Genomic DNA, 10,887 nt, shown 5'->3' on the forward strand with positions numbered 1-10,887 from the left:
AGGCCACAAGAACAAGTGCAATTTGTTTTTTCTTTTTTTTTTCTTATTTTTTAAAAAACAGAAAAGAATGGACAAAAAAAGCAGCTTTTGAGCTCTAAAGAACCTGATTGTAACATTATTGTTGTCCTTTCTCTGGGCAATACAGACTGAACTGTGTGTCCCTGGAATTACGTACAAGAGTCCTTCTGTGGGAACTTTCTTTAGTGCTTGTTTCACAGAATACCTAATGCAGAGACAGTCTGAGCTTAATTCCCTTTGTTTTGCTTGTTTTGCAGTGTGTGCAAGTGAAAAGCCTTCTTGGATATTTAAGACTGTGCCTGAAATCACAGTTACAGTTTGCTGATTTAAAGATTTTAAAGGAAACTCAGGTACTGATGCTTAACTATAAAAAATAAGATAAAACAATATTTTAGCCCATACTTTACTAAGTTTATTACACACCATAATATTTACAAAGTTAAATGTTAACTGAAAGGTTGCTGTTGTGTGGGTTTGGCTTTTTTTTTTTTAATTTTATTGTTATTTTTTAAAGAACTTGCCCTGCATTTAATAACCCTACCACAAGTACAGTCGTTAACTGGATCTGTGTGACTGCATGAGGAAACAGGCAGTACTCTCGTGTTACAACAAAACAGTTTATTTGTGATCAGTGTTTTATATTCTATACATCCTTCACAAATTTAATTTTACATAATCGGATACTTCATTTAAAACGTAAGATTTAAGCTTCTAGTTCTTCCCTATAACAGAAGGCTGGTATAAGTTATTTGAAAATGAGGTAACATTTCACAGAACATTGTTTTTCAAGTTTTAGAGAACTAAATTTGCATTTTGTTAAAATCAAAAAGTAGGAAAAAGATGTTTCTTTACAAATGACTTTGCTCAAGTATGTGTTCAAAGAAAACAGGATAAAAAGGCTTTTTTTCTTCTAACATTCTGTACTGTACTGTGTTGTTCAATCAATGGGAATTAGCTTCTGCCATTTGCTAAAAGAATGAGTAGTGGGGAACAGGATAGGTTGGGAATTTCATAACTGGTAACAGAACCATTCTCTTGGGTAAACCTACAGAGAGAAGAAAGGGAGAGGACTCCAAATAAGTTCAGTGATCCAAGAAAGTCAGATAAGAGCGTACAGTTGTGTTCTCATTAACCTTTTCCAGATCAGTCAATCAATGTGGTTTTAGGGTGCAGAGTCCCACAAACAGAAACACTTTGACACTGGCACTATTTCAAACAGATGGTTAGCTTAACCTTGGCTTTTGTCCTGGTGTTTGGTAATATTAAAGTAAGCAGTAGTCTCAAAAGCAGAGTGTGCAGTTGGACTTGAAGCCTGCTTCATAATTGTTATGATAATGAACCTCTACTATCTCCGCCTATGTTCCGAGTTAATATCACAGGCCAGTTACAACTGCAGGTAATCCCGACAGGCACTGCTGTGCAAAAAGCAAACTCTCAGGGAAACTATTCAGCAGTTCTGATAAGCTTCCAGGTAGGTCAGCCAGAAATCAAGCACCTACAGTAAATGCTGCATCTGCTTCATTATTCTGCATTTCCTCTCCTGTATTGAAGTGGCAAATCTGGAAAGATTAATATCTGCCTGATTTCATGATTATTAGAGAGTTCTTGTGGCCTCGCAAACTTCTGCACAATTAAATGGTGGTTTGGTTTTTTAAATCTTGCCTATTTAAATTCTAGTATTTAACCTATGTGTCCATTTAGAAATCACAAAGCAGCAACAGCAGGTATTCCAGAGCACCAGATGATCAAAGTGAAGTTTCCCAACATGCAACAGCTTACAAAGGCAAAGAGACATGTTTACCTTACAGCCAAAAAGCATTATCCCAGGACTTCGCATCACAATCATAAGACATTAAAAACAGAAACTCTTTATGTGAAAAATGGGGGCATTCAATTCCACAATGCTTTGAAGTCAGTGATATGTCACATATACACAGCTAAGTGATAAAAATCCAGCTCCCAAAATAGGCATCATGAGAAAAAACACATAACAGAATGAATGAGAAAGGCAGAAAAAGCTACAAGGAGAATTGGTAACAATTGCGTTCATTTCTTCAGCAGGGAAAGGGTTCCTCTTACATCACTTTGTATCGCTGCTTGTAAAAACACACACATGCAGATACACCTTGTCTTAGTCCTAAATCATCTTACTCATTTTAGTAAGCCCTAAACAAAACTTCCTTTCTTTTTTCTTTGAGAAAACACATAGCTGTTCCTTGTGTAATGCAACACAAAAGAGAACGCTGAGTGGGGCAGCCCTGCTGTTGGCTGCTGTTCTGTCACACCACTTGCCAAGCCCATAGGGCAGGAGTTCTACAACTTAACTTCACTTTGGAAGGGAGAATCCCCCACTGTGAGTGCAGCCCTTGGGGCTGTTCTCCCTCCCTTCCCACTGGAGAGGTGTGCAGTAGGACCCACTGGTCCTAGACAAGCAAAGTGAACATCTTCAGTAAAGCAGCAGCATTCCTCCTCTGTTTATAGCTCATACTGCTAAAAGAAAGTCAGGAAACTGACGTTTCAAAGTATTTTTAACTTTTATAATGTTATCAGGGGAGTTGGTGTTGCCTGAACTGTACAAATTTGAGAGGAATAAGTATTCCAAATTCTGCAGACACCAGAAAATTGATAGCAAATTGCAGGCTTAGTTTCCCCTATGAAAAACTGCAGGCCTGGAAATGTCCCGGGCTTCCCCCAGTCCTTGCACAAGGAGAGGGCTCACTCCGTGTGCCAGGACATATCACTGACTCCAAATGGCTTTGCTCCCATTGCCACATAAACCTCATTCAAAGTAACCAAAAGGGCCGGTTAGAGGTGTGCATTGTTAGTCCAGCATAAGAACAGCCAGTGGGGAGGGAGAAGCTGAGTTAAGAAAAACCCTTCCTCATAGCTCTCTGATAGAGTCTGGATGAAGCCAGTGCTTTGCCAGCCTAATACCACCGTGGTTCTTGGTAAAAAGCACTGTGGTGAGTTACCACATCCTAGCTTCCTTGTGATCTGATTGCTAACAGTAAAAACTACACAGAACCCATTCTGCTTGTCCCAAGCATCAGTGTTTTAGCCTGCAGGGGCATCGGGGATGGGGGATATATGCACGTAAACTTCATAGAGTTGACGGCATTCAGGGAGCTTTGTCCACAAGCCACTTACACTTGGGGACAAACATTTTGCCAGTGTTACTGTAATGCCATTTAGATAAATACAGGACAGAGATGCTGAAATAGGCCCTTCGGTAGTCTTTGAATGGAGCACAGATTGGCTGTAAAAAGTAGAACTACTTCAATTCAGTTTCAGTATGAAAGGGAACAGGCAATTAGAACAAGCAGTCCTTCCACAAATCAGGCAAAGCATAGGCAGAAAAGCTACTCCAACCAAAAAAGAACCACAAGGTTATGGCATAAAAGTGTTGTTGTTGTCATGGTTTAAGAGCTTGAATCTCTTTGACTTTTTCCTTGGACTGCCACATTTGGACTGCCACAACAGATTCGATATAATTTCTAATGTGTTAATTACTGGGCTATACATACCGTAAGCTGGTGCGGCTGTACTGTACCCATACGGTGCTCCATAGCCTGCAACACAAACACACAAGGGGTTGGTTTCATTTCCTCCAGTACCTGAAGATGATCAGTGTTTGCGCACCAACGCACAGGGTTGTGCTGGGACATGAAGCAGGACCACAAAAAACCCAAACACTAATACATATAAATACGGCTGAGAACACTCAAATACTTCTGCATTGTGGCTTGAAGAATGAGCCTCCTCCCCATGACCTTCTTAAGCCTCAGCATCAGAGTTAAATGCTGTATTGCTTTTTCTTAGCACTGTCTTGCAGCTGAAGCCCTCAAGTCTGCACTGAGAGAGCTGCCATGACCCGAACATCCCCTATTTGCTGATTAAAAAAATACCCTAAACCACATATGCAGTCAAATGCAGGGAACAGCCATTTTCCTCAGCTTCCATTAGAAAATGCTCGATTCCCAGGGCAGGTACCACAGCACCTCAGGAAAGCTCCTGTGAATTCTGATTGCCATTTCTAACACTAAGTTTCACAAAGGGCAGCTGTACACTTAGAGGCAAACAGCAACAGCTTTTTTTCCCCAAAGAGCTGAGCATGACTAGAGTGAGACAAAAAGCAGGAGTGGTAACACAAGTCTTGGTTACTGCATCTTGGTCGTTCATGAAGGCTTTACAGGGTTTGTTTCTGGTGGCAATGCTTGTGTCCATCACAGAAAGCAAGAGATTTCTGAGAAAAACAGGGGATAAAGAGAAATAATCTGTGAAGGCCCAGGCCAATAAAAGCTTAACAACTCCAGCGACCGGGAAATTAAACTTCTTTCTGGAGTAATTCCATGCTGGCAAGAAGCATGCCCCTGGCAGGTTAAAGTGTCTCATAAATGACTCCTCAGGCAGACAGACAGTTCCAAAAACAATGTTAACAGCCATTAAAAATGAATTACTGGGTTTTAATATTTATAATCATATGAACATACAGGAACAATGAAGGCGACGTGCTGTCGACTGTGCCAGGAAGCAAGTCTACTGAACAGCAGGGCTGTGCTATCAGTACATGTGAACTGCCAAAGGGCACAATTAAGCTCATGCTGTAATCCAAAAACCTGAGCATGAGGAATGGAAGTTTTAGTTTTTGGAAGCTACTGGATTTGCTTTGACAAAGGAATCTCCAGCATCTCATTCTTAGAAAATCTTCCAACACGATGTCTAGATTCCCTTTACATGTCACCTACAAGCCTCAAACATGTATAGTCAGAAAGAACACACACTTTGGAAAGTAAGGGGAACCACAAAGGGAACATTTCATTCACATTTTCTTGTGTTTATCTTTTTTCATTGGCTATCAGTGTCATGCCGTACCTGGTGTTATATAGCCAGTAGCAGCAGCTGCTCCAACAAATGCTCCTCGTGTTAAAGCACCTCGTCCTCTGCCTCGAACAGCCTGGACTGCTGCAGAAACAGCTGTATTGACAACCCCTTTAGTCTGCCCAGAGCAATGAAAAAGAGCAATTCAGAAAGTGAAGGTGTTGCTGGAAATACAAAGGCCACCTGCATTAAATCACCACCTTTAAAAACATCTCTTTAAACGTGCTCGATGCACCAGTCTTGCTAAAGGCAGAATGCAGGCTGGAGAAGCAGTGTCCTGAGAACCAGACTGACAGGAACCAAGTGAGCAGGTCCCTGCCTGCAGTCCCCAGGCCTGCACACTCAGCCCAGTGCGTTCGCTTCCCTCAGACTGAGTGTTACTTACCTCCAACCCGGTCATGAACAAACACTGGTGGCTTCTGACCCTTCCTCTGTTCTGCCTCTGCTGTCTTCCCACTAACTTACAAGGCCTTTACCTGGCTAGAAATGACCCTCCCCAAAATCTACTCATCTCACATGATGCAGGAGATGCTCTGGCCTGAAACACAAAAGATTTCCACATCCTCACTGAACTGTTTATCTTACTGTATCTCCTCCAGTTAATCAGCACCTCTCTTTCTTTGGGCCTCCTTTTAAACTCTCTTTCCCACAGTATGGTTCTAACCATCAGATTATATTGTTACTCTACAATAATTATTATAGAAGAATAAAAATAGAAACCTTACATGTGTGCATAAAACAAGAGACAAATCACTTGCTTCCTGTAGAAGTTCCTGTATCATCAAACAACCCAGAGCTGTCATAGCAGAGTAGTCCCAAAAGCAAATTACAATTCTTACCTGAGGAATAATCTTCTTTTTCTTGTTGTTTGCTGCATTAGGCCCGGAAAAGAGTTTTTCAAGTGCTGCTAATGCAGCACTCGCTTTTGCTACTTTCTTATTTGGGCCCGCGCCTCTGAACTTCTGCCCATCTACTTCTACCTGAAAATCAAGATACGGGTTTATGCCTAGTGTTTGTCCTTGGGAACACCATGCTGCACCTACTTGTGCCACCCATAAAGAACTTCACTCATAAAAACAAAAATATCCTTAGTGTTTTATATAACAGTTCCCATTGCTTCTAGATGATGAAGCTGATAAAGAACACCTAAGTGATCCTGTGAACCAGTATATCGCACATACTGGGAACTTGGAAACTATAGCAGCAATTCTGCTTCCCTCCTCCTCCTCGTGTCAAGACACGATGTAGTTTGGGGCTGTCAGAATCCATCAACCCTGTAACTCTGCTTCACTCACCTCCATCACAAAGCGCTTGTCATGGCTTCCGCCTGTCTCAGAGATGAGCTCGTACTTCAGACCTCTTCTTTTTTCATTGAGCTCCATCACTGGGTTTTTGCCACTTGCTGTGAGTATAGGACCCTGAGTTCTTACCTAGGGAGACAGTTACAGTGCTGCTTTAGAGCCTTTATCTCTTTGAAAGGCAAACAAACATCTACAGCCTGGCGGCTGACAGTGCAACATGGCCACTTGGGGAAAGGCAGCATTATCACTGACAAGCCTCTGTGATAGCTTGTCCTTCCCAAAACACAGCCCTCAGCTGCTTTCCAGAAACAGACCTGTATCAAAGGCAACACTGATGTGCCTTCAGTGTAACATCTGTGCTGCAACAGCGGATGGAGAGTCTCTTCTCTAAAGAACGGCACGGGGACAAACAATACTGCAAAAGAAGTCACACCTCTCTATTTCTACTGTTGAGATACTGTCCTCGTGGCCTGGTCTGGTGTCCACACAAAGTTACATGAGCTGCCCTTGGAATTCCAACCCCGAGAGCATCCAAAGCTGAAGCTGAGGCCACAGTTCCTTGCAATCGAAGGCTTTATCACTGAAAGGAGAGATCAGCCTTCCCAGCCTCACACACAGCTCTGCTACTGGAGCTAATTCCGTCCTGGCACTACTGAGCTCAGACTGGAGAAGTCTCATCTCTTGGGTCACATGTTTCAGCAGAAATATCTGTAGCTGTTTGGGAAGCGAGGAAGGTGAAGCTGCGATCTCAGCGCACTGGCATATCAGCCTGGATTAGAGTGCACTCACAGCTACAGATCCAAATGACTGCTCGCTAAGAAAGAAAAAGATTATTAAGGGATCAAAGCACTGTTTGCCAAAGCAACTTCTTACTTTGGATAAAGAGTCCTAGTGCCAGGACCTGCCCCTTGAAAGTGATGTGTCTCAAACATGGAAACCCGAAGTCATGCAGCGTGGGAAATACCTTAGTCATCTTGAAATATTACCCATTTTTGTGATAAAATCAAATTAATTTAAAATGAAAATGAACAGGGCAGTTTGTGGAGTATAAAATACCCCCATTTCCTTTCCCTGGAAATGTTTCAGTGGACCAAATACATCTGTGAATTGAACACACGCTGCCTGGAAACTAAGTGGCTTCCAACTGAAGAAATTAATGTTTTAACATCTTGACAAGTATTCAAAGAGCAGAACAATAACTTATATTTACAGCACAACCTCCTTCCACACTTAGGTCTCGGATTTCTCAACATCTCCTAATGAATTTTTCTACTTTCATCTGTCTTCCTGCGTATCAGTTTAAAACCCTGCCTATGTAAATACACCTTTTTGACAGCCCCACTCTTGCAAAATGGAAATTGTGACATTTGCATCACTAGAGCCCAAAGGCAATAGGCAGGATGGAGCTGTCCTGGTCACAAGACTGTACATTAACTACAAGAAACAACACCTGCCTTCAAGAGTTTCTAGTTTTAGGGGGTCAGGACTGCTACATCCCCCTTAAACTTGAGGAAAGGAGGCACAAAGATCAGTTATTTGTCTACAGGGACACAAAGCCAGTAGCAGATTTGGGCCTGGAAACTCTATTCCTCACCCACCACCCTAAACAAAACGCCATCCTCTTACGGGAGCAGAGACCTCTTTCTAATGCAACCCTCACCTCTAGGGTAGCGGAGGTGTCGGCTGTGGAATTTCCAGTATTATTGCTTGAGATTGAAGACGTTGTTTCATTTTTACCTTCAGTATCTGATTTTTCATCAGAACTCATACACTCCACATCTGCATCAAAACCAGTTGGGTACCCCATTGCTTGTAAAACCTACAACAGAGCCACATAACATGAACTGTAAAATAGTACAGAAATAAAACCAAAGCTGATCACAACACAAAAGAATGAATTAAGGCAGACTGCTTAGAAATACATTTTCTCCTGTGTTGAAATGGAAAAAACCACCACAGCAATGGGGATAAGAGTTCCTGAAACAGCGGTGGTATATTTGGCCGCATTTTCAGGGCTTCTAAATGCTAAAAAGGTCAGATCTAGAAACTGAAACAATCACATTATTCCCTCTTATAGGTCTGGGAAAGTGGGGCCTGGATCTGCTAGGAAAAAATAAGAAAGAAAGGGAAAAAAAAGCTCGTCTCTACCACACCACCCATTTCCTCTTGGCTTGAATCATAGCTTTTTTGAAGTGTAGCCCAGGATTTGTGTGTATGTAAATGTAGAGAAAACAGAGCTGGGCAGGCACCAGCACGGATCAGGCTGACGCAGAGGGGTTCAAGGGCAGAGGAGTCACAGCTTTTCAGGGCAAGTTTTGTATTACTTGTTTTTTTTTAAATAACTGCAGGGAGGGAGGCAAAATAAAAGACTGAAGCAGAAGGTCTGGGAGGACACACATGCAGAGAACTACTTTTCCTGGAGGAACAACAGATTCCCTCAGATACTTCTGGACACTTTGAACTTGAAAGCACATGGGACAATGGGATTTTCAAAACTGAAATCAAAGGAAAGCAGAAAGTTGCCAGATGAAGCTTCTAAAAAGGAAATTCTTGCTCGAAACAAAACACAGCACAGAATGACAGATGGGCTTGTTCCTGTCATAAGTGCAGTTGTATTAAAAGAGGTTTTCTTTCCTAGAGTTGTTCAGGTTGGAAAAGACCTTTAAGATCATTGAGTCCAACCATTAACCCAGCACTGCCAAGGCCTTGTAGATGGGCATCACGTTTGCCAACTTCCAGTCCACTGGGAGCTCCCTGGTGAGCCAGGACTGCTGATAAATAATGGAACGTGGATCACAGAGCACTTTGCCAGCTCCCTCAGTACCCTCCACTGTCTGCAGGAAGCTATCTTCCCAGAAACCCAGCAGACTCTGTCTGCTTTAGCAATCTGAACGGCCCTCATGCAACACAAGGATGTTCATGTCTGTCAGTGCTCTACGGAGCTGAGCTCTGTCACACAGAGCACCTACAGGAAGTAACAGTAAGTTGACCTGAATGATACTAATGTCTTACTGGAAAACTGACTGGAGACCAGTAATTTACATTAGTGTACATTGTTTACCCCAGTGCATAAAGGTACTGTTCAACACTAAAGACTGAAACAACTCCATATTTCCAGGAGCTCACAACCCAGGAATACACACACAGAGGAAAGGGAGAAAGAGGGAGCCACCAACATGCCATTTTCAAACCAGCAGGAGGAAGGAGTAGAACAGAACAAAACTGAACCCCTCCAGACAAGAACTTACATGGGCTGAGCTGCAGAGCCCTGGGAAGTTCTCCCTCCCCACTGCTAGGATAAACCAGTGATGCTCTTTGAGCCATGCCCAGCTGTGTTTACAGTACACAGGTAGTAGCTCAGCTTCATCTAATACTTTTTTCAATTTTGAGGTCACATATTATTAGTTCTGACCATATTTCATACTCTATGTTCCAAGACCTGGGGTTAGCAGATTACTTCAGGCTGCCTTACCTTCACTGCCACATGGAGCTTGGCTGTTTTCTTAGAAGGTCCTGATGCTTCGTATGTTGTACCATCAACATCTACAGACATTGTGAAGACTGGGGCATGGACTGGACCAGACTGTGACAGCAGCTTATACTGAAGCCCTGGCCTGATTTGGTTCAGCCTCATCAGAGCATTCATGAGATCTATTGCTTTACTATCTAGTACTAGTACAAGATAGTAGAAAGGGGATGGGAAGGAGGAGGGAAGGAAAATGAACAAAACAAGATGAACAACAAATGAAAACAGTTTGCATTTCAGTGCCTTCCTTCTGTAGAAAGGAGCAAAACAACCCCTCAGCCTCTCAGAGGTCATAAGGCTGTTAAGTCTTTACTAAGCCATTCTACTTTGGGGTAACACCTATAATTACCCACGTTTTAATACTGTTGACACAGTTCTTTTGCAGTTAGCCACAGCCTTCCCGGCTGCTGTAAAGGAGTAGCAAGTTTTATAGGTAGTGAGGAACCAGATCCAGACCTGGCACCAAAGTAGCACAATGAAAATAGCCCCCAGAACCAGCTGGATCCCAGCAGTGCTGAGGGACTTCAGTCTGTGCACATGCAGTGTCAGTGTTCTGTAGATTAAGCAGTTTATTGTTCTTGTGGGAGGTGTTGAGAGACCAACAACTAACTCGAGAAAGGGAAGACAGCAAAAAGGCAAATCTTCACACAGCAAAGTCACTGCAGTATTTGGGGTGAAAAAACCCAACCAAAACAAAAAGCCCCACCCACAGTACAGGGACATTATCAGTAAAACACCTCAGGGGCTTGGGCAACTTCAATTTCACTGTAACTTCATGGGTAATCCCATTTAAAAATGCAAATCATTCAGTTAGTAAAACATGTCAGGGGAAGTCAGATGCACAATAAGAGATGTGTTTGACATTCCAAATGCGGGGTGATAGAGACAACATTTGTTGTTCCAAAGACTTTTTCACATGCTATTCCACACCAACACAGAGAAGCTTTTAAACCAGCTCCCACCATACAATAGATCTTTGGAAGAAGAACGGAGAAGCGTTGCACTTACTTTTCCTCAGATTACGCTTCATCTTTTTATTTGGATCTTTATCATCCCCAACACTATCTTCAAATGGCCTCTTAAGAGCAGAGGAGCCTGTACCTACGGTATAAATTTCCTTGTAATATGGATTTGCTATTAGAAAAACAAAATTCCACAGCAGGA

At 42.5% G+C, this 10,887-nt stretch overlaps 1 protein-coding gene across 2 annotated transcripts in view; it reads right to left on the reverse strand.

Moving 5' to 3' along the window:
- Positions 1–522: 522 nt before the first annotated feature.
- The window catches only part of STRBP (spermatid perinuclear RNA binding protein), a 29,232-nt gene continuing 18,867 nt past the window's right edge, over positions 523–10,887 (reverse strand). Inside the window, exons 10-17 of one of the 2 annotated variants that reach the window (XM_010020594.1) lie at positions 10,732–10,824; positions 9,670–9,869; positions 7,858–8,016; positions 6,192–6,326; positions 5,736–5,876; positions 4,891–5,014; positions 3,543–3,587; positions 523–1,063 (exon numbers count right to left, since the gene is read on the reverse strand). In XM_010020594.1, coding sequence (XP_010018896.1) covers positions 987–1,063; positions 3,543–3,587; positions 4,891–5,014; positions 5,736–5,876; positions 6,192–6,326; positions 7,858–8,016; positions 9,670–9,869; positions 10,732–10,824 — 974 coding nt within the window. In that variant the 3' untranslated portion in view covers positions 523–986. The remainder of the gene's footprint in view (positions 1,064–3,542; positions 3,588–4,890; positions 5,015–5,735; positions 5,877–6,191; positions 6,327–7,857; positions 8,017–9,669; positions 9,870–10,731; positions 10,825–10,887) is intronic. The other variant, XM_010020595.1, reaches the window with a different exon arrangement.

The sequence above is a fragment of the Nestor notabilis genome, unplaced genomic scaffold (assembly GCF_000696875.1).
Source record: "Nestor notabilis isolate BGI_N333 unplaced genomic scaffold, ASM69687v1 scaffold21688, whole genome shotgun sequence".
Classification (NCBI taxonomy): Eukaryota; Metazoa; Chordata; class Aves; order Psittaciformes; family Psittacidae; genus Nestor; species Nestor notabilis.